Genomic DNA, 22320 nt, shown 5'->3' with positions numbered 1-22320 from the left:
CTCCACTTCGGGAAACGCGCCGGGTGCGCAGGCCAGTCAGTAGCGCTAATAAATGTCAGCCAAGCCGTATTAAAAGGCGGGTAGTGGCAAGTAAAGTAACAAAGTAGGTTGGTACGTGGGTAGGTAGGCAGCCTTTTTTTATTGTTGTTTTAATGCGATAGCCTTGCTCTTGCTGTTCAGTGCCCACGCAAGCTAAGTACCTACTTGGGGGCTGTTCGTTGTGGGCCCCCTCAAAGAGGGGGTTACAAAACCTTGATTTTCGAAAAAACCGTGGGCCAGCAAATTTGTTAGCAGATCGCTAACAAAGTAGCTCATGAAAGTTCGATTCACGTTCGTAAACACTACACCCACGAAAAAGGTTAGAATTTGCAGATAAATTGAAGCCGTGAATTGCGCTGTAGATATCTATTTCTGGAGTTTTGGCCCAATCGCCCTTTTCCGGTCGCTCAAGCGGTCACAAGGCGACCCGGGTACTTCCAACTCATCCTTTCTACCACCCGGTATTGGCGGCGAGGAACGGTCTTCAAGCGGTCTCGTATCCTGAAGTTGACGGGGAGAGGGTGTAGCCAATGGTATATACCGTGGGAACGGTTTGGAAGGCCTGTTTGGGGCGGGAGGTGAGGCTGATTGCGAGGATCGTGATACGCATATGCTGATAGAACAGGCAGAGTCGGTATCCACGGTAATATTGATCTGGGTACTTGTATTTCCAGCTGAAATTGGCCCTTTATCGACGAACCATGACTGTGAGGGCTGTGAATCGGTCTTCTTCCTTTTTCCAGGGCGTTCCCTGACCGCCGGAACGTTCTCCGGCGTGAAGCCGAGGTCCTCCAGATATCTCTTCTGTTGTATCTTAATCCCGTTGGGCATGCCCTCTGTTTCTCGCCAGCGTTGAATAGCCTGATTCTTATCCCTATACCACGCATCTCTGACGAACTTTTCTTGTTGGTATAGGGCTGTTTCCTCGATCAACGCCTGTTTGGCTTCGTGAGCGACCCGCATATCTTCTAACGTATTAGCGGTCTGGAACTGCTTGTCTTTTGACTTCAACGTCATTTTGACTTTGTAACGTGAAGCGCGTTGAAGGCGTTTTTGCTTATTCGTCTGCTCTTGGGCAACGCGTTGCTGTAGGATGATCGCCTCGTTGGCAACGGCTTGTAAATCCGAGATAGCATCAACGGTATCTGAACTAAAGTGGTGCGCCTTGGCCGCCATACGGCTTGCCGCATATTTGGCCCGTGAAAATCGTTCAGCGGTAGGAAGGGAGTCCGGATATCGCGGTGTATTCGCTGCCGTGGCGTGGCCACGCAGTTTGGCGAGCACTTTGGTGCCGTCGACAGGAAACAAGCCTGTATCTTGGAAACCGCTTATTACGTGGCCAGTTGTGAAAGCCGTTTGCCAGCAGCGCTAAGTTAAGGGAAGATATATCAGTTTACCGCTAAATTAACCTGTAGATCGAAAACGACTTACTCGAATCGCAGCAACGAAATCTGAGCGGGTGAACACCGGAATACCGGTGTTTATATGCTCATGCAGGACCGCCTGCAACTCGTTTTTCAGGTGAGTGAACACGGATACGTCCATGGGCTGCATATAATGCGTTGAATGAGGCGGTAAAATAACGATCTCGATATCAAATCTGAGGCAATAATCAAGTATCTCCATGCCAAAGTGGCCGGTAAAGCCGTCGAGAAAAAGCCACCTCCAAATACGTGTTTTGGCCCGCTGTGAATTTGGATCGATTTTGGCCGCAGTGCGGTTCACAAAGTCGAATCTGACGTCAAAGTTATGACCAAACCACTCTTTCAACGTGGGAGATCCGATCGATTGCACGGCAGCAACTTCTGGCCACGAATACCGGTTGAAATGCTGTATCCAGGTGAGCTGGATATCTCCGTTGGAAAACCCCGTTTCTGACCGCGTAAAAACGATACCCTCAGGCAGATCCAGATCAAGCCAATCGCTCGTTGGCCACTTTGTGAAGATACAGAAGGGCGGTAGCGACTGCCCAACAGCGTTGCCACCGCCTATCAACGTACAACTCTCACGGTTAGCCGGATCCGCGGTGCGTGGCTTTTCATGCCTCTTTTTCGTCACGACCAATACCGGTATCCGGCCATCTCTCACACCGATTCTAGTACCACATTCGTCAGCGTTCCAGGCCGCTGAAGCCGTGATCCCAAGCTCTACCGCATGAGCCGCCGTGCGGCGATACCAGGCCTCCACAAGATCGATCTGTTGCTCCCAACTAAGGCGAGTAATCTCGACGGGTTGTTGTTTGGTAAGTCGCAGTTCCGGGTGTTTTTTACGCCAACGGCCGTACCAGTTCATTTGAATTGGACCACAGGGCGGTATACGTGACTGACGCATCAGATTGGCCGCAGATATTACGTGTTGTGAGTCGGGATATGCACCAAGTTTATCAAGCTGCATGATATACGCAACGAGAGCTTGATCTTCAGCATCAGTCAACAATGAAGGCCGCCCGCTGCGCTTTATCGATATCTTAGGAATGCCATTGATCAGGAGATTACGAGCATGCCGCTGAGTACTCGAATACGGGTAACCGTTCCTTTTACAGAACGATCGTAGCGATTCTGGCTTGGATCTGCCCTCCCGCGCGGTATCCGCCCTACTGCGGTGAGTTTCGACATATTGGGCATACATGCGGGCTCCTAAGATAGCTTGAGATTCTGGGGACGTCATGATATAGGTATATTTGCGGTAAGTGCAATTGTGTTGTTATGGAACGGGATTACACTCGGCATAAGTTAAATTGTTAACGATTTTCTAGGTAAAAAACTGATGCGGGGTGGCCCACGGTTTTTTCGAAAATCAAGGTTTTGTAACCCCCTCTTTGAGGGGGCCCACAACGAACAGCCCCCAAGTAGGTAGATACCTAGGTAGGCAGGTCAAAGTAGGTAATGAATCTATGTGGGTAGATCAAAAGTGGAAAAGACCTCCTTCTTTTCTTTTTTTTACCGTCTTTGTTTTGGTTACCAACTCTTTTGGTTTTACATTCAATACCCTCCACTCACCTCCGAATGAGCGCCGATCATCAAATGTTGTACTCCCTTACATTGTACGTAGGTAAGTCAGTTTTTCTAGGGGGTCCTTTGTAAGCGAGAACGAAAGGAAAATAAAGACAATTAAAGTAAAATAAAATGAAAATAAACGAATTAAAAAAGAAGAAGAAAAAAAAAGAAAAAAAAAAAGATTACAGCTACCTGGTCGGTAATAATACTCCCGGTCTGCCCCATTGTGCAGGATTACAGCTTCACCGTGGTAGCATTGCATTACATGGACAAGCTAGTCCTAGGCGGGATTGGTGGAAGGAGGGGCCGGCGCAACGTTCATGACACGTTGTGTTTGTTAGATGGGGTGGGTGCTTTTTGATGGGTGTTTCTTATCCGGGTTCGGTCCACCTCGGCTGTCAATTGGTCGTGGGGTGGTGGGGGTGAGGTGAGCAATACTGTACAGTAAATTCTCCTGATTGTCACTTTTTTATTTTACAAGACTCTTCTGGGTGAATAAGACATTACAAACAATGTGTGTGAGTATGAGAGAAGAGCTTACCAGACATGCTACCAGATAGGGACAAGCTGCAATTTGAACTTTTTATTTTTATTTTTGTACAGCGGTCAGATTGCCTCAACTGGAAAGCTAGACCCCCAGAGTCGTAGCGGGCTTGCATATCAAGGGGAAAAAGCTTTCGCGCTTAGGGAGAATGGGACTGGAATAGGTTGTTCCCACATTACATGGTAGATGGAGAAGATGGGTCAGTTGAGTACAGTTAGTAACTACCTAATTACCTACGTAGTAGCCTAGTAGGTAAAAAATAGCTGATTTTGATGATGCACAGACCACATCAAAACTGCGCACAGGGTTCGAGTCTGGTAGATGAAAAACCTAGTACCAGCTAGCTTAGCTGTCTGTCTGGCATCACCTACGCACGAGCCAAGTTGTAGCCCTCAACTGGGGGGTTGCGCGCGTTACCAGTTATAGCAGGCGCCTGATAAAAAGCCAAGTCCAGATTGGAATCAGACGCGGGTGGGTGACGACACAGTACAGAGTAACAGTATAATTAAAAGCAAAAAAAAAAATGAAGAAGAAAACATTGTAAGTGTCGGGACCCCATACAGCCGCGACACATTGCCGCTGTTGAGAGCCGCGCCAGCGCCAACCATGAAAGAGACAGGGACAAACAAAAGGAGAGAGAGAGAGAAAAAAAAATTCAAGTAAACAGTATTAACCGAAAACGAAGGGCCTCGAACCAAAACAGCCAAGCCATCTTGACATGACGAAATTACCCGATTCAAAACCCACTTGAACCAGTAGGAGGACGACTGTGCCCTTTCTGCGTCCCTTTGCGCATGGCAAACGAGGGACAAAAAAGGGCCGACGCAACCGACTTCCCGCCTGTTGCAACCTCCGTAATTAGGTGTGAATAGACAGAGACTTGTGGTTGGTTTTTGCCTTAGAAAATAAATCTTTCTCTCTGGAATCTTCTTTCCGGGATTTTGCCTCTCTTTTCTCTTGTCTCTCCTCTCCCTTTTGAGCTAGCCCCTTGTCCGAAAAGAGGGTTGGTTGCAAGGGGCAGTTCCGAGGAAGAAATCCATAACATCAACCGGCCCCGCCTACTACTTTCAACGTCAAAAGTATCAGGTCCTGCCCCGAGCAATTTTACTGGGCTGCCGACTATAGAAGTTGATGTGCAAAATTGTGCACAGTAGGAGAAAGAAAAAAAAGATAATAAAATAAAAAATCTTGCGGGGTCCCCTTCCCCTCCCTCCCTTCCCCCTATAAGCGCCGGCAAGGGTTTTCTTTCGCGTCGAGAAATCCCAAGGCCATGGACGAGGGACCAACAAGTGCCGTAGCGTGGCCGACTTGTGAGACCCGCACAGGAGCCAGCCCATCCAAACTGTGAGGGCGTGCTCTGCTACTTAGAAGGCAGTCGGTTCCAATATATACACCCATATACTCTCATACCTCCATACTTTTTGTTTTGTTTTGCCACAACGAAAATAAAGCAAAACACAACAAGCAACCCGATTTGGTGAGCCACCAAAGACAGGCTTCCCTCGGTCAGAACTCCGATTGATGCCCCGAGTTTCGGCAATCCTCCGCCGACCCCACGCGATTATCATGACCGTAAATTGCGCTCGTCCGTTCTGCGGCGGTACACCCCTGAACTGTTTTCGAGGGCAAAAAGACCAGTGCTACTATGAAAATGCTCAGGACATGGATCCGACAACAAGGGGTCCAGGGATGAGCATCTCAATGGATACATCACTCCCTATTTCTGCGCCCACAATGTAACATTCTCCAAGTCAGGTTCCTACCAAGTAATTTGTCGTCGAGAGATTGTGGTAGATACGGGTGTTCATGTCTTGACTTGTTATCTGGTATGCTGTCTCTCACCTCTTTACTGACAATCAACATTTATCCGACCAAGTCACACAACTCATGGAAACAAACCCAATACAATAGCAAATTGAGAAAAAAAAAACAGACCAGAATCATAAGGAAAAGAGAACAAAGTCATAATAGTCAAACAAATACTGTAGGTATTCATATACAATACCTACATACTCGTAGGTAGGGTATTTTGCGTTGCCATTTGCGTTTTCATCAGAAATCATTTTTGACATCCCTTGCCGTGCCGTGCCTTGCACGCCCTGCCCAGTAAACAAAGTTACTTCGTCTTTTTGGAAAACCACCCCTCCCCTTATGCGAACCGAAACAAGTAAGCTCCCTGCCTACTTTACTTCCCGAAAAGCCCCTCCACCATGATTTCTCTAAAAATGTAACGGGACCCTACCGTGTATCACCGGGCCCTCTTCCTCGACCCTTTGGTCCCTGCCGTTAACATCGTACCTGATATCAGACAATGTAGAACAATCGCTTGCGGGTCGTCACTGAGATGAACGATTTCCAGTGGAGTGATGTTGACTCTGGGTGTCTCTGGCGCCGGCCAGAGAAATTGTCGTAGCCAAATAGGCAGGTCAGAAACGAGGGTCACCAAGGACTACCAAGCTTTCTCACGGTGGACGCGGGGGAATCAATCGTAATATGGCGTATGTTGGATCGTGGTGACAGTGGTAAGAAAAAACAAAGATAAAAAGAAGATTGAAAAAATAAGATAAACAAGAGGCAAGAAACTATGAGGCAATGAAGAATCACAAGCAAAAATATGGTGGTAGAAATGCACCTGTGCCAGCATGTCCTTTTGATTTTTAGTGAACCCCCTGGAGACTCCAAACACCATAGCCAATTCAGACCCTAGTAGAGTCTTTTCCGCATAAAATAGAGAGAAAAAAGTATATTCTGTACTTAAAAAAGTCCCCAATGCCAATTGTGGGCAGTTGCATCTCGTCTTTTGATGCCGTGGTTGATCTTTGATTTTCGTAGATGCTTGAGCGCCCACTGCCGTACAAAAAGAAGTCGACGAAATTGTCAGGATCTGTCGGAATTTGTCGAAAGGTTTCGCGAGCGCGAATTTGCGTGAATGAATTGGCCAGACAAACTGCAGATGCAGAAAGTTTTCTGGCGTCTTATATGAGAACATTTTACCGAGCCTGTTGTGGCATGTTAAGCCGGCTTCGGTGCGCCCATGATCCAAGCACATATGTGTTACTTGGTGCCAAAAAGATAATGGTTACGGCGGCGCCCTGCGCTCGTGGGTATAGGATACGTTATGCCAAACGGAAGAGGACAGAGGGAGTCAAGCGGTGGCCATCGAGGTCGTTGTATTCATTTCTTCTTCCACTGGATGCCGTTCACAATATAACACACTTGATCGGCTTGCTCCGGTGCTTTTCTCCATCCTTGCGACTACCACGCTTTCCATCTGATTGATAGAATGATTCACTCTTGCCCATGCCGCCCGTTTTCGTGCGCGAGTTTCCGGGCAGTGAAGGGCGTGATGCCTGCTGCCTCTGCCGACGGAGGATCCGCACAACATCGTAAAAGGCTTTTTCCACGTTTATGCAGTTTTTGGCGGATGCCTCGACGAATTCGCAACCCAGTTCGCGTGCTAGTGCGTGTCCCTCTTGTGTCGACACTTCCCTCTCTGTGACTCTGTCGCTTTTGTTGCCCACCAGCATGATGGGTACTGGCGCTTGAGTGGTGACTGTGGCGATGGGTGAGCCCGGATACGACGGTGATGAGGCGCACGACTCTTTGACACGTTGAATCTGATGGTGGAACCTCTTGATGCGAGAAAAGGATGACCGCGACGAGATGCTGTAGACAAGCACAAATCCTTCGCCGTCCCTTATCCACTGATCCCGAAGCGCTGTGTATTCTTCTTGGCCGGCGGTGTCTAGGACCTCCAGCATGCAAGCCTGGTTGTCTATGACGACCTGTTTCCGGTACGAGTCTTCAATTGTGGGGTCATACTATTCGCCAAAAGACATGTTATGTTAGCCGAAGGAACGTCAACAGGCCAGCGATGCAGGGCAAACAAGTATTCGTTATGTATATATAAGGGGGAAAAAGCAGTGGCGTCATCCGTGAGGGAGGGGCACAGATACTGAAACGATTCACTTGTCGATTGTTTCGAACGAACCATCGCAGCTGGAGTAGCTGGGTTCGTTGATAGAACCCGAATGATAGGGATGAGGAAAGTAGGACATGAAGATGGGATTGGGGATATTACGGGTAAGTGATGAAAAGCGAAAGATGCTAAGAAAAGAATGAGAAAGAGACGCACCGTTTCAACGAAATGTTGTAGACATAATTGAATTGTGAGAGCCGTCTTTCCGACACCACCATCGCCGAGGACTACCAGCTTGTGGAGCTGCAACCTTCCAGTCATTGTGCCAGCCTTCCTTGGTTTGCAAAATTTGTAAAGTCAAGCGTATGTCTGGATGGAATGTGGTACGAGTTCCTTGTTGTGGTGGTGGTGTTGTTGTTCTTGTTGTTGTTGTTTTGCGAAGTCGTCAGTTGGGCTGCGGGCGGCAATTCAAACGGGAATGGGCCGCGCGGTCGACTTCGACTCTATGGAGTGTATAGATAGAGTTGGTTGGCAGGCTGGTAGTAGCCCGCGACGCCGTCGAGAGGGTCGGCTGTTGTAGGATCGTTTCGAAGCGAGCGGAGAAATCGGTTTAGTCGGTCAAATCGAAAACAATGGAGGTTGCCGAGCTGTGAGTTGAGGTACCTTGGGTAGGTACCTTTGAGCAGATATATGGGGAATCGGCGAGTGAATAGAATAGGTAAAAGTACGTAATTGAGGGCGAGAGGTTGGAAGGAGAGAAAAGAATTCGACGTGGTTGTGTGTAAACGTTTTCCAGTCGAACAAGGTTTTGGATAGGTAAGGTAGGAGCAGGAACAGCGGCAGCTATAGCGGCAAGCAAGGGCAAGCAGAGCAACAATGGGTAGCAAAGCAAAATGCGTAAGCGGGCAGATCTTTGGTGGGTGGGACTTGGGAGAACAGAAGAGCCTGGCTGGTGGGCTGGCCCTCAGTTGGTTTAGTTAGGATGGTGAGTGGGCTTGGGCTCTCCTCTGGTTTGGAGTGGAGCGGGCGATTGGGGGGTGAGGGTCGGAGGGAGGGAATGGAGTGGGGAGGAAGGGAAAAAAAAAAAAAAAAAATTCATGGCTCGCAATGCATGGATGAATTGATGTACCAACCCTTTACATTTGTCCTGTCAAGCAACCCGCCCGACCTGTCGATTACTGTAGGGATTTCATAGCACCGCGGTGGTGGGTGGTGGCGCCTCTTCGACATGGGTCGTAGGCGCCCTGTACAGCTAAACAAGGAGGGCTCGCCAAGCAACATTGGGACACCCATACAGTGTGCTCCATGCATTCGAGATAAAAGAAAAAAATAAAAATAAAAGGTCGAGCCCCAGCTGCCCAGATTGTGGGGCCCGCTTCTAGAGCATAGCAGTCAAGTCACTGACTGACTGACTGACTGACTGACTGACTAACTAACTGGCACAGACAAATTGAGGGGGATCAAATGGATGTGTCTCTTTTCCCTCTTCTATTCCCGTCTCTTTATTGTGTGGTTATTTCTCTCGGTATTGTCTATCAAGCGGTCACCACATCAAAGCAAGCAGCCGTCATCTAGTCTAGCGGCTGCCAGCCCATGGATGCCAAGAAATATCAGCCTTCACGTACGTGAGACTAGAACTTGGTCGATTATCTATGCGTGTGTGGGTGAGCGTGTATGTGTCCTATAGAGTAGGAAAGAATAAAACGTCAAAATGACATACAAATTGTCACAGCCGCACCACGCGTACAAAAAAAAAGTGTTTGATGTTTGTGCATAGTACGGCAGTTCTTATTCTATATACTTTCACGTATTACTTGATTATTTTCACTCTCCTTTGCTCCGAGGAGAACGGCCCCGCGGCCCCGTCCTATCTGTTGAACAGCCAACTGCTTGCTACAGGAAGCGGGAAAAAGCGATTTCTATAGATGGCATTTTCCAAAGAGGTCTCGACCCGATTACCCGCAGCCGCAGAGAGGCCTGGAAGCTGAGACGCAACGGCGCAACGGCTTTGTTGTTATACCGGAGATCCGTTGTAAACAAAAACAACAGCGACAGGTGGAATGCCTATCCCTCCCAACTTGCCCAGCTCTCTGTCAGGGATTAGCAAGGTAAAATCTTGAGACAAAACAGGAAGATGAGCAGTTACGAACAGTACCTGTATTCAGACGTTAAGTGTTCACACAGCCCCTAGACACTTCCAGGCCATTGCCACGCTCGTATTGGGTATCAGGGCTAGCTGGGTTGTTGAGGCCTCATTTGGCGATGGGTTGAACGGGCAAAGAAAAAGCCGATTGTAGATGAGTAACCCAGGCAGTACCTACATCAAGGTAACTGGTAATTACGTGATAGGTCGGAGCTTGGGTATCGATCGGTATCACTACCTAACTCAGGTATCTACCGACCTATCCCGCTGCGGGCCTCCCTTACCTTAGTTGCTGGTCTAGCGATGTCCATATCGTACAACTTAGCAGCCAAATACGAATGGTGGAGCACGGTATATTTGAGAGGGACAGGCTGCCTTTGTAGGCAGTACAAAGGGAGAGTAATGGTAATTGTTCCTTTGGACAGCTTTGACCAATGACAACCAGGTGCTTGAAAAAAAAAAAACTGTTTGTTGGAATCAAACTGTCATGTGCTCCGTAAGGCTACCTAATTTAGGTACCTACAGGTAGGTAAGGTACCTACCTAAGTACCTACCAGGTAATTATGTACCGTGCCTTGCTTGCATCTTTTTTGTTCTTTTTTTTCTCCAGTTCGGATACCTTGCAAAAACAAGGCACCTAATTTACCTATACCGTCCACAGCCGGCCAATCTACTGTAAGATCATCAAGGCTAAGCACCTGGCAATCAATCTATCGCCAACACAGCAGAACAAGCACGCCTTGGAGCTAGCTAGCTAGGTATGGAGGTTCTATCCCTTGGTACGTGACCTAGGACCTACCTACATTCGTAGCTTACCACATTGCACAGCCCAGATGCTACCGATTACAAGGTCATGGCAGGTTCCCAGGCGCAAGATGAACAGTACCGTCACAAGTTTTGGGCTCATGCGGGGTCACTCACCGGGCGTCAAAGTGGGCGGCAGCTCCGGGATTTTCCTGTGGTACGGGTACACAAGGCGCTTTGTGGTCCGTGCCTGAAAATCCCTTTCCCTGTTCCCGACCGGCGATGGGCCCGGTTTTACCGCTGCACGCTTTCATCATCACACCCAAGAATTGGAAACAAGACAGGAAGGAAGAAAGAAAGATAAAAATAAAAAGACAACTTCTTTCATCGAAATTCATCAAAAAAAAAAGATCAAACTATACTCTATCCAAGGTTCTCAATCCCAAAGAATACATTCATCATCCATCCCCTTTGATGTGTGTAAGCAGGTCATGACCAAGCAGCACCTTTGTTCCACTCGTACCGGAAACGAAATCGACTCGGCAGCAAAACCCGGTCTGATCAATTAAGGATCAAGTCAAAATCAACACATGCAGTAATTAGAATGTTTCTGGTTTCCGGTTTCCGGGTCTCATAGCCTATTGCATGCTATACTAGGTCTAGCGCTATACTATTGCGATTGCAAAAAGTCCGGTTGCTCCAAGGACTTGATTAAAGGTAACGAAATTCAGGCACCGCACACAGCCTGAACTGATATGAAAGAAAGCAACGCAACAACGGTTATCAAGGGTCCACTACTGGGTAAACATTTCAACTGCTCAGCCTTTCTCTCTTTCTCTCTCTCTCTCTCTCTCTCTCTCTACCACCAGGGAAGACCCCTCCACATTAACGAGGCAACAACCCTCGGGTTTCCCTTTCCCCTCTCCAGCAAGAAAGCTCCGACCAAGCTACGTGGTAGAGCCGATGTTGATGGCTACCTACCTAGGTACCTATGGATCAAAGCTTGCAACTCTTTATCCAGCAGGTGACAAATACTACCACGTACATATACCAACTGGGGCTTGGAATCGGGCCGGAAAACCTTGACCAACAAACACACAAACGGGGTCTATGGGAGGCAATATTTTCCGAAGTGGTACAACAGACAAGGTTGGCCTGCCTTTGAAGCATCTACCCAAGGGAAGCTGCTCCGGGCCCAACGACCGCTTGTCACAAGCTTCCCCACGTTTGAGGAGAGTTTGAGAACATGTTCATCTTCTTTAGTCTGCACACCAACCAACTTACTGCCGGACCTTCCGTAGTAGGGTATTGGGTCCGGGCTAGATCGGTCTATGGATGTCTTTTATTTGTTTATTTCAATGTTACTTTGTTATTTATCTGTTTCCTCGTCCCGCCCGTCATGGGGTACGCGTCACACGTTCCCCATCCGGACGTGTTTACGAATATCTAGTTGCTTGGCCAGTGCTCAAGAGTCACAAGGAGCATGTGCTTCTCTTTGCCGGTGTTGCTCATCTTGGGCGGGAGATCTGCTGTTTCTGAACAAGAACATGAGCAACAACATACATGGTTGCCACATGAAACCCCCTCCAGCATGACTGGGATTGCCTTGACTTGCTAGGCAGACAATGCCGCCTTTCATCGGGAAGATAGGAGCTTCCTTATCATCGTATGGGCATGGACCTATAACGACAGCGGCAGTACTAGCACCTAGGGAGGTAGCTATATCGATATCCCCCGTTGGTTGATCTAGGTTGATGCTGGGCGGCCGACTGCACTAACACGACGACAAGCGGGGTGAACGGCGCTCGCGCTTTGACAAAGAGTGCAGCAACGTCCGCGCATAGCGGCGCTGATCACCCGTCAGCTCCACAAATCCAGTCTCTTCTTCAGCATCTTGATACCAAAATGCCATACATATGTGGACTGACAAAGAGAAACTAGTCTAGTGGCCGTCACGATCCATCGGGTCTGTGACGAGACGACCCAAGCGGCGCCTGGGCCTTCGTGTAGCCGGTAGTCTTTTTTGTACTAGCCTGTGGACTAGAAATACTATTCGCGTCTGTACACAGCTGAGGCGCATGCAAATCAATGCCAACCGATTTGTCCCGGCTTTTTTTTTCGTCCTTTTTTTTCCTGTTTGGTCACTACTGCTCGGCCTTGCTGATTGTTTGGTTGACAAGCATTCTCTAGTTGCATCAGGCGCCAGGGGTTTTATCTGTTTCTTGCCTTTTGTTTGGCCAACCGCTCCCCTTGCGGTCTGTATATGGACCAGATGAAAAAAAGGGCCCGCATCGTGTTTTGTTTTTCGATCCTTGCGCCTAGGCAGGCAAGCCCTCGGGGAACAGCTTCCCAAGCATCTCCAAACTAACGTTGCCACCACTGAGAACGATGCCCAGATCCCACCCGTTCTCGCCGGCCTCGGTCTCGACCATGGCCCTGAAATCCTCGTTGAATAGTGCGACAGCCACCGGCACAGCAGCACTAGGCTCGACGACTAGCTTGAAGCGCTCCAAGATCAGCCGCAGGGCGTCCTTGATCTCGTCCTCGGTCACGTTGAACATTTGCGACACTAGGCGGCGCTCGTAGATGATGGACCACGGGTATTTACCAACCGCAGTCCGTAGTCCGTCGGCGATCGTTAGCGACTTGACCGTGTCGATGCGCTTGCCCGCCTCAAAGGACCGCTTGCACTCGTCCGCCCCCTGGAACTCGGGCTCGGCGCCAAAGACGCGGATGCCGGTTCCCTCGCAGGATAATGCTACACCCGAGAGCATACCACCGCCGCCGCATGGCGCGATTATGGCATTGAGGCCCTTCTTCTGACCTCCAGCTTGGCCCTGCGTTCCTGAGGTTTGACCTCGCCGAGTGAAATCACCGCCTGTCGCAGCTGCATCCCCGCCGGCCATGAGCGCCTCAACCTGCTCCTGCATCTCAAGTCCCAGCGTTCCCTGGCCCAGAATGATGTCCGGGTGATCATAAGGAGGAATATAGCGGCCTCCAGTGTCTGCAACAACCTTGGCCGCCACCGCTTCGCGCTCAGCACCAGTGCTTCCGCTGCGGTAGATGGTTGCCCCTAGCGCCTTCGTCGCCGCCAGCTTTGGTGCCGGCGCGATGCTTGGGATCACGATGTGTGCTGGTATTCCAGCTGTGCGCGCCGCAAGGGCTAGTGCCTGAGCATGGTTGCCTGTTTGTGGTAGAAGATGATAAATCAAGTTGTGGTTAGAGGTCCAGTCTGTTGATATTGAAAGAGTCTTTGCCGGCCCACTCCGGGCACCCATGGCGGCTTCGAGGCATTGCTGAGGGTTTTTGGTTACGGCAAATTTATATGCGAGGCCAGTGAGAAGAAAAATAGAACCAAGAAGTGGTTATTCGGAGATATGTGGGTGGGTTGGTATGCAGTGCAAGTGGCAAATGAATGAATGGCAAGTATTGTGCGCATTGTACAACATCCTTTCTAACACGATACAACCAGGAATCACGCTTAAGAAGAACATGATAATAGATAAAGAAAGAAGGGAAAGCCCGAAAAAAGGAAACTTACCAGAGCTAGCAGTCACGACGCCGTTAGTCCTCCCCTGACCCTCGAGCCACCCGGGGATAAGCTTGAGGCGCTCGACGGCGTGGAACGCCCCCCTCGGCTTGAAGGCGCCGATGCGCTGAAAGTTCTCGCACTTGAACCACAGCCGCAGCACCGGCCGAGCGGGGCGGTCGGCCCGGTCGGCCCACCTGGTGCCGCGCAGGTCCTCGGCGGTCCGCGGGGTCGAGGCCAGTGCCGTGAGGGTCGCATTGGTGAGCACGGGGGTCCGGTGCACGTAGGGTTTTATGAGCTCGTGCGCGGCGAATATCGAGGCTCTCTCGAGGGGAGGCGAAGTTACCGGGTCTGCCATTTCTGAAGGTTCTGATATGTCGTTTTTATTTTTTTGACCTTTTGCTTTTCTTTCTTCCTGATTCTGGCAGCTTGTCTTTCTTGGTTCAGAGAAAGTGTTTCGGTCTTGGTCGGAATGCTCACGACAAACTACCCCGCCTGAATCGGAGAGACGCAGCAGACTGCCAGAGCTGACTCTTATCAGTAATTTCCAACCCCAGCCAAAGCTACGAAAAGTGATGCCACGTCCCCGTTGCGTATCATAAAATCATACAGGAACGGATCTCGGCATCACCAACTTCTGTTCTGGTCTAGATGCCAGTCTAAGAGTCATAGAAATGACTCCTGTTTACGCCCTTTGCTTGACGGAGATAAGCGGATTGGCGCGCTTCTCCATCATCGGAAGGATCAAAGATTTTATGGGGCACGCTATACTTGACCGTTAAAGTATACCTAGGTAATTTAGTAGGTATGGATCTTTTGGCTGGTCTTGTGCGAAATATAAGCCCAGAACTGGCTCTCTAACATATCCGTAAAAGGAAATATCCCGAAAGAAAAGGAAAAGGAAGGAAAGAAAGATAAGGAAACGGTGCTTTTTTCTTACCTAATTATATTTTACGGGGCATACCCGATGAGGAAGGAGCTGGCCTAGAACTAAAACCCGACTGATCGGCCGAAACGATCGCCAGCGCTACAATACCCCGAAAATACCCCTAAGAATTTAGGACAAGCACATCATCGAAAACTGTCACTGAAGTTTCATGCGGGAAGTCAAATTGTGTGGATGTTGACACTAGAGTTAAACATAGCAATTGCAGCAGGGAATGCCTGGCCACAATCGTAAGTCGTGGCAAGTCGTGCTCAGAGATGAAAGGACAACAACGCTAGTATTAGATCACCAAAAGGAAGGTAAAGGTCGCTGACGCTCTTGACATTCTTGATTTATATCCAGGACAGCCTCCGAAAAGAACAAAATGCAATCCTGCTATGCTAGTTATGTTTTCTTCCAACTCTTCAGCAAGATAGGTCATCCAACAAAGAAGTTTATATGGCCAGCTTCCGGTCCATCTCTTTTCTCCATTTAGGCCCAAACTTCTTGAGCGAATACACACTACCCAAACCCAATATCAGGGCCAAGAGCCCAATCATGGTACACAGCCATCCTATTCCCATTGCGTCGATGAGCGGCTGCGTGACGATGGTCCCCACGCAGGAAAAGATGTTTCTGACAAAATTATTGACGGCGATGCCGCTTGACGACTTGGACGGCATAAACTCTGTGAGCATCGTGGTTGCGGCTGAAAAGATCAGCATGCTGCTCAGGCCGAACAGAAAACTGGCGACGCTCGGCACCGCCCAGTGCAGGCCCTTGTCGATGGTCCAGCCAAACATGATGAGTGCGCTGGGGTAGAGCGCGGCCGCCAGCCATGCGTTCTCGCACATGCGGTCTTCGGGTAGGTAGATGAGCTTTCCGTCTGCATCGTACCGCTCTGCCTTGCGCGCCTCACGCGCCATTATGTAGTCGATCCAACGTCCGCCAAAGATGGAGCTGATGACGTAACCCAGCGAGCTGGGGATGTACAAAAGACCGACTATGAGTGTGGAGAAGCCATAGGGCGCTTTGGAGTAGGATGACTGAATTGATATGTTCAATATGAACAGCGAGCCGAATGTGACGGCTGCGATAAAAACCGTGACGGCGATGGGAAGAAACCGAAGGGTCCCTAGCACTTTCAGAGGGTCGAAAACATAGCGCTTAACTGTCTTGACCGAGTGCTTGGTGCTCTTCGCGATAGACTGTCGTGTCGTCGCACGAGAGAGCTGCGGCTGATCTTCTGTGGAGTTGCGGTCGACTGTTCGTGGCAACTGCTCGGGCTCTTTCCTCCTGAGTGTCTCAGGTAGACAAAACAAGAGCATGAAAAAAACAAGCCCTGCATGTATCGTCACGAACCACATGGTACTTCTCCAATTCCATTTCTGTGCGAGGGCACCTCCGACAATGGGAGCAAGCAGAGGACCCATCAATGGACCGAGATACTGCCGCCAATCAAGAAAATTGGTTAGCCCATTTCCTTTGGAAAAGAAAAAGCCTTCACTTGTAGAGTTATCAGCAAGTGGTTCAACTTACAAACATTCCCATGGCCTTTCCTCTCTCTCTGATCTCCCAGATGTCAGCAATCGTACCAGCCCCCACGGCCTGGACCGACGCCGAGGCGCCTCCGCCGAGCATTCGCATCACAATAAGCATTGCGATGTTGCTACTAACGGCACTCAATATTGAAAAGACTACGCCAAGGCCAAAAGAAACAATATATACAGTTCGACGACCAAAGGTTTCTGAAAAAGAAGACCTGCAAAGGTTTGGTGTAAGCAGATGATTTTGACACTCCCTGCGAGGAAGAATAAGTAATGGGGTCATGACACTTACCACCATATTGGGAAAATAGCCATAGCAAGAGCGTATACAGCGACTGTCAAGTTTACGATAGTCGGTGACGTCTTGAGATCAACCGAAACATCTGTAAGTACAGGGTAAAGAATACCAGACCCCATGGGAGCAGCCGAGGCAGCCAAGGCAACAATGAACGTAATGGTCCACTTCGTCTTGTTTGAGTAATCGAATGGCCGATAAACTTCTGGTACAAAGACGGCAAAGCGTGCAAACAAGCCGCGCCTCCTGCTCGTAGGGACCACACTGAGCGCTCTCGACCTCGCCGAAGACGCACGCGATGCCGCTCGAGGTGCGGTCGCAGAGGTTTGAGGCTCAGCGTCAGATCCCTCTCCGACTTCTTCACCGTTGGCTTGGTGGGATTCAGAAGATTCTTCTGCCCATTCCCTCGAAGACCGACGCGACTTTTCATTCACGGATCCCTCGGGCGTCGAGGTGTCATATTCGACATTTGCAGGCTGTGATGCCCCGACGCTAGAGGGCCGGCCCAAGGAGTCAAGGGCTGCCTTTTCACCAGACTTCTCCATCGTCGAGATCAAAATATGAGAGAGTAAAACGCTTCTCAAGAAATATGTCACGAGGGGCGACACTAAATCGTGTCGAAATGGTAATAGTATAGCGATAGGCGCTCTTTCAATATAAAAAGGCTTGGCAGGGGCGGGTTGACGATGGTATGTGTGTATTATCCAATGTTAGGTGGGATGAACACCCTTCGTCCAGTCTTGGAACCAATGCAAGCAAAAGGGCAAAAGGGGATCTCGAACGATAGCGAAAAAAAAGTGCGCCAAGAAGTGACGTTATAATATTTATGTATAGTTACAATAGAAAGTGTGCACTATTGGAATTGCTGTGGCCAAGTAAAACTGGTCATTTAGAGCTAAAATCGACAACACTTGGTGATATCGTGACCGATAAAACCGAGCCTATGTATTCATCAGCACCTTCAAAAACAAGCGCGAGAGACAAAAAGGAGAAAAAGTCGACGTTAGCGAATCGATCCTCCGACTGAATTTTGGGTCCTGGGGATTTCCCTCTCGGCATTAGGACCGCCCTCTTTTTTTCTCTCCTCGCATGTATTAGCAAGCACATTGCCGATACTCGGGGCTGCTTCGCTCTTTCGGCCGCTCCACTTGGACTCGGATCTCGGGTCATTGCAAAGGGCAACTTCGTTCCTTGGTTGAAGGCTCCTCATTCGAAAAAGAGGATAAGATTGGTGGAGCCGTTTGTTAGTCTGGACTTTTGCTCTGACCCTGTCTCGATCAGGTAGGTCGCCCGCTTGGCTCTGATGACCGTCCCATCCGGAAATAGCGGAAATAACCGCGGTACTACGGTACTCAGGTGAGGTTAGGTACTCGGTAGAAAAAGGTTGGGTAAGCATAAACAAAATTCTCCATCCCATGAGAAAACAAGCATCTGTCTGGCTACCTTAAGACACATGGAATTCGCTCTAGACCAGAGCTAGACTCGGGAATACCGCACCAAGCGCATGCCGTGACTCCGAATTGTTCTATAGCCGGCCGGTGTTGCCCCTAGGGGGTGGCGCGATGGCGCGATACCTAAACTGGATGCACTTAAAACGCTGTCTCGTTTCGTTTCGTCATCTGGACGGTTTCCAATCGTCAGCGTCAAGCCGGTATCGCTCATCTTGCTCCATTCATGTACTACTATACATGACACCATTTCTCACCTCCAGTAGGTAGGTACCTTAGGTACACCACCTCACCCAGCCCAACAACAATCAGCAGCACAACAACAATTTCCAAAAGGGTTGGGGCAAAGGACTGACACGATACTTCCTATCAGTCTCTCATAATTCTGTCTTGTCTGTAGATTCCAAGTCTCGCATCGTCTACTTCTCTTGCCTATCCGACACGTGTTTTGCCCAATTGACTGTCCAACCATGTCTTCCAGGATTTGTTGCCCAGGATATATCGAACTCTTGCCTCCAACCAATCGGTGTTGCCCCAGAATCCCCAAGACGCTTGGAACCTGCACCAGTCGACCATTGCTGTCTCCCAGTGCCGGACAAAGAGATCCCAAGGGTACTGTTCACCTAGTCCTAAAGTCTGGTGATATTCTTTCAGCAGTTGCATCTCTCCATCGCCCATAGGTAACTCGTCTGGGACTGCTCTGTTTTCGACAAGCATGCCCAGGGGCACGGAACAAGTGAAGAACTTGGCCAGGTCGCACGATCCCAATCCTACCCCAACGTATTGAAAGTCGTAGAACGCTACCTCCTTGCCGTCCTCCGTCGTGAACAGGTTCTCCGACTTGACGTCTCCGTGGACAAAGGTCTCGTACGGGCGCCCCGAGGGGGTAAGCACCTCGGCCACTTGCTCGGCAACGGACATGCCGCTTGCACTCTCTTGTGGTGCGCAAAATGCATCGCACCATTCCGAGTCTTCGTCTCGCGCCAGCGACGAATACTCCTTCCGACGTGTCGCCAGATAAGTATAGCCCCCGTTCAGCCATACCTTGGATCCAGCCGCTGCCTCCGGATTGCGCTTCCGACGTTCCGTCTCCTGGAGCGGAGGGAGGACAAAGCCGTTCAAGTCACGGTCGACAAGCTCGTGCGTCTTGCGGTGGAACCTGGCCAGCCATCCCAGCGCTGCATGGACCTGCGTCTTGTTGAGTGCTGTCCTCTTCTCCCCAGCCACGGGATACGCAGGCCTCAGGTCCGACATGAGCGTCGCAATGAGCCCCTCGAGCCTCTCCGCGTCTGGCTTCCCCTTCATGTCCCTAGTTGAAGCCACGCAGGTTGCTACTGGTGCATCACCACGGACAGCGGGGGCAACCTCGTCGTAGAAATACTGCTCAACCTCGTAGCTCAGCATCTTGCGCCAGTGACCCTCGTCACCGCTGGTCATGGGAGGGGAGATGAACTTGAGAACGAGCCGAAACTCGTCACTGTCGCGCTGTGGACCGTGGCCGTCACCAATTCCCATGGCTCGACGCATGTGGGCCGCGGATTGTTGGTTCGATGCGCGTGCCGTGACGGCGCAGATATGGCCATATCCAGCCCAGAGAGTCTGCAGTTCAACAATGGAGACAAGCTGAAGGTTGAGCCACGACAGCATGATCTCGGCGACACGCCGAGGGTCTGTTGTACGTGCCATGTCCAGATTATTGGCGGTGTTTACCCGGTTGCCAAATGTGGAAACGAGGATGAAGAGGATTGGAACAGCGATGGACAGTAGAATGAGGCGGCATGAGATGGTGGGGTCTTTGGTTAAACGTGCTACCGAGGCCATCTCATTCTTTCAGGGGAAATAGCTTTTGTGCATTCTCCGATCCGTGGAATTGAACAAGGACCAGGAAAATTGGCGAGAAAACCTATCGAGGTGAAATATCATGAGTCTTTGATGTTTGAATGGGTAAACTGCTGGTGGCGTGTCGGTACCTACCTACCTAAGCAACTAAGGTACCTTGCTGGAACTGTAAATTTGCAATGGCGGCTACGAAAATGAATAATGTGGGGTCAACTTTAACCGCTCAAAACTGAAGGAAAAACAGAAAAAGATCAAAAAAAGAAGAAAAAAAAGAGAAGAAAAAAAACTCTTTTGTGAAAAAAAAAAGCCATGAACCATGATTTACAGGAAGCGATAACGAGCAGCTGAATTATCTTGCTGGGCAGTCAATCAGGTCTACACAGTGGATATTTATGCTGAGTGCCTATTTAATAGCCGTACAAACTGATCAATTTAGACAAACGGCTTGCGCCCTAGATACTTATTATAGGTAAGTAAGTACCAAGGTAATTAGGTAGAGACGTACCTAGATTTTGGGAATGGGACCTTTGTACATGTCACGCACAGCCTTTCATTTTCATGATATCAGCAGGTAGTCCCTTGGGCCCCTCGATATCTTGCTGAATCTGCCGTTAAGAGGCGGGACATGGACCCTATGAACTAGTCTAGCAACAGTCGACCCGTGTGTCCGACCCTACAACAACGCCATAGACACTAATTGTTCATAAGTAACATTTCTTTTTATTCCTTTTTGCACCTTTTCGTTTGTCTTGTTCTCGTTATACACTTTCTCCGTTTTCTACAGAGGCAGCGATTCGTGGATAAACTGGCGCTTGCCCTCCCCCTCACCATACGCCCCGGCGATTTGTCCCGTGCCGCGCATTTTGTACTTGTAAATCATGAGCCCGTCAAGCCCGACAGGACCCCTTGAGTGGATCTTGTTGGTGCTGATGCCGACCTCGGTGCCGAAGCCGTAGCGCATGCCGTCGGCGAAACGGGTAGACGCGTTCCAGTACACCCCGGCCGAGTCCACGGCAGCCATGAACCGCTCGGCATCCTCCTTGCTGGCCGTTAAGATCGCGTCGGTGTGGTGGCTACCGTGGCTGTTGATGTGCACAATAGCGGCGTCCAGCCCGTCGACCGTCTTGACCGCCACGTCCAGGGAAAGGAACTCAGTCTCAAAGTCCTCGCAGGTGGCGGCCCTTGCGGCAGTACCCAACGTGCCTTGGACGACCGCCAGGGACTCCGGGTCGCAGTGGAGCGTCACGCCCTTCGCGGCCAGTGCGGATGCCACAGCGGGGAAGACGCTGGAGAGGGCGCCGCGAGAGACAAGGAGGGTCTCTGCACTGTTGCAGGCGGCGGGATAGTTGGTCTTGCTGTCGACGACGACGTCGACCGACAGGGTCGGATCCGCATCGTCTGCAATGTAGACGGAGCAGAGGCCGTCGGCATGTCCGAGGACGGGAATCCGGGTGTTGTTCTTGACGTGGCGGACGAGCTCGTTGCCGCCACGGGGGATGACGAGGTCGACCAAACGGTCCTGGCTCAATAAATCCGACACGGCATCGCGCGTGGTGACGAGCTGGACGGCGTCGTTGGGCACCTGGGTCCCCTCGAGCGCCGAGGCTATGACGCTCGCGATCGCGACGAAGGACTCGGTCGACTCCTTGCCGCCCTTAAGGATGGCGGCGTTGCCAGACTTGATGGCCAGGGCGGCGATGTTGGCGATGACCTCTGGGCGGGCCTCAAAAATGATGAGCAGCACGCCGATTGGACAGGTCACTCGCTCCAGCTCGAGCCCTTGGTCGATCTTGGTGCGCAGGGTGACGCGGCCGACGGGGTCTTCGAGGTCGCGGACGTCGAGGATGCCCTTGAGCATGTCGTCCCACTTGCCCGGCTTGGCCAGGTCCAGGCGGGAGACGAGGCTGCTGCTCAGAGAGCCGTCCGCGGCCGCCTTGCGGGCCTGCTCCATGTCCCGGGCGTTGGCGGCCAGGATATCGTCCTTTGCGGCGGACAGGGCCGAGTGCACGGCAGTGAGGGCGTCGTTGCGCGCCGATGCCGGAAGCGTCGCCAGCTGGTGCGATGCCTCCTTGGCTGCCGCGGCGGCATCGGCAGCTTTTGCGTTTGAAATGGACATTTGAGTGATCTTATGTGTGTGATTTGGCTATATGTAGCAACTTACGACATTTGATGTGACTGTCCATTGGGCTTGCACTAATATATAAATAGGGCAGGCTTAGCGAGCAGTCGCCTTTTTTTTTTACGCAGTAGCTCAGCAGTCACTTTGGACCCACCCCGCAAACCCCAATAACCTTTGCATTTATCAACACTGATATTTTTTAGGCTGCCCGATCGACCCCTTAGCGTGCGTCT

At 50.4% G+C, this 22320-nt stretch overlaps 6 protein-coding genes across 6 annotated transcripts; all 6 read right to left on the bottom strand.

Moving 5' to 3' along the window:
- Positions 1 to 5323: 5323 nt before the first annotated feature.
- Positions 5324 to 8539, bottom strand: MGG_09499 (Ras-2). Its single transcript, XM_003712197.1, has 2 exons — positions 7715 to 8539; positions 5324 to 7400 (listed from the first exon to the last, which is right to left on the bottom strand). Exons 1-2 carry the CDS (start codon positions 7817 to 7819, stop codon positions 6780 to 6782), a joined length of 726 nt encoding a protein of 241 aa, XP_003712245.1. The 5' UTR covers positions 7820 to 8539; the 3' UTR covers positions 5324 to 6779.
- Positions 8540 to 10283: 1744 nt separating this feature from the next.
- On the bottom strand, positions 10284 to 11978 carry MGG_09500 (uncharacterized protein; the record flags this gene model as incomplete). The annotated part of the gene is made up of 7 exons (XM_003712196.1): positions 10284 to 10314; positions 10445 to 10477; positions 10563 to 10685; positions 11367 to 11374; positions 11431 to 11466; positions 11670 to 11714; positions 11949 to 11978. 7 exons carry the CDS (start codon positions 11976 to 11978, stop codon positions 10284 to 10286), a joined length of 306 nt encoding a protein of 101 aa, XP_003712244.1.
- Positions 11979 to 12703: 725 nt separating this feature from the next.
- Positions 12704 to 14272, bottom strand: MGG_09501 (serine racemase; the record flags this gene model as incomplete). The annotated part of the gene is made up of 2 exons (XM_003712195.1): positions 12704 to 13569; positions 13927 to 14272. 2 exons carry the CDS (start codon positions 14270 to 14272, stop codon positions 12704 to 12706), a joined length of 1212 nt encoding a protein of 403 aa, XP_003712243.1.
- An 854-nt stretch (positions 14273 to 15126) lies between these two features.
- On the bottom strand, positions 15127 to 17612 carry MGG_09502 (quinidine resistance). Its single transcript, XM_003712194.1, has 3 exons — positions 16679 to 17612; positions 16379 to 16601; positions 15127 to 16287 (listed from the first exon to the last, which is right to left on the bottom strand). The coding sequence occupies exons 1-3, from the start codon at positions 17224 to 17226 to the stop codon at positions 15295 to 15297; spliced, it is 1764 nt and encodes a 587-aa protein (XP_003712242.1). The 5' UTR covers positions 17227 to 17612; the 3' UTR covers positions 15127 to 15294.
- A 550-nt stretch (positions 17613 to 18162) lies between these two features.
- Positions 18163 to 20108, bottom strand: MGG_09503 (uncharacterized protein). The gene has a single exon (XM_003712193.1). The coding sequence runs from the start codon at positions 19948 to 19950 to the stop codon at positions 18562 to 18564; it is 1389 nt and encodes a 462-aa protein (XP_003712241.1). The 5' UTR covers positions 19951 to 20108; the 3' UTR covers positions 18163 to 18561.
- Positions 20109 to 20274: 166 nt separating this feature from the next.
- MGG_12996 (glutamate-5-semialdehyde dehydrogenase) lies at positions 20275 to 22199 on the bottom strand. The gene has a single exon (XM_003712192.1). The coding sequence runs from the start codon at positions 22082 to 22084 to the stop codon at positions 20747 to 20749; it is 1338 nt and encodes a 445-aa protein (XP_003712240.1). The 5' UTR covers positions 22085 to 22199; the 3' UTR covers positions 20275 to 20746.
- Between the last annotated feature and the right edge of the window lie 121 nt (positions 22200 to 22320).

The sequence above is a fragment of the Pyricularia oryzae genome, chromosome 3 (genome assembly GCF_000002495.2).
Source record: "Pyricularia oryzae 70-15 chromosome 3, whole genome shotgun sequence".
Taxonomy (NCBI): domain Eukaryota; kingdom Fungi; phylum Ascomycota; class Sordariomycetes; order Magnaporthales; family Pyriculariaceae; genus Pyricularia; species Pyricularia oryzae.
This window is presented reverse-complemented; position numbering and strand designations above follow the sequence as displayed.

Coding starts and splice junctions, on each gene's coding strand:
- MGG_09499 (XM_003712197.1), bottom strand. CDS start 7,819: ATGACTGGAAGGTTGCAGCTCCACAAGCTGGTAGTCCTCGGCGATGGT. Junction 7,401..7,714: donor TACAACATTTCGTTGAAACG/GTGCGTCTCTTT, acceptor TTTGGCGAATAG/TATGACCCCACAATTGAAGA.
- MGG_09503 (XM_003712193.1), bottom strand. CDS start 19,950: ATGGCCTCGGTAGCACGTTTAACCAAAGACCCCACCATCTCATGCCGC.
- MGG_09502 (XM_003712194.1), bottom strand. CDS start 17,226: ATGGAGAAGTCTGGTGAAAAGGCAGCCCTTGACTCCTTGGGCCGGCCC. Junction 16,602..16,678: donor GCTATTTTCCCAATATGGTG/GTAAGTGTCATG, acceptor AAACCTTTGCAG/GTCTTCTTTTTCAGAAACCT. Junction 16,288..16,378: donor GAAAGGCCATGGGAATGTTT/GTAAGTTGAACC, acceptor GATTGGCGGCAG/TATCTCGGTCCATTGATGGG.
- MGG_12996 (XM_003712192.1), bottom strand. CDS start 22,084: ATGTCCATTTCAAACGCAAAAGCTGCCGATGCCGCCGCGGCAGCCAAG.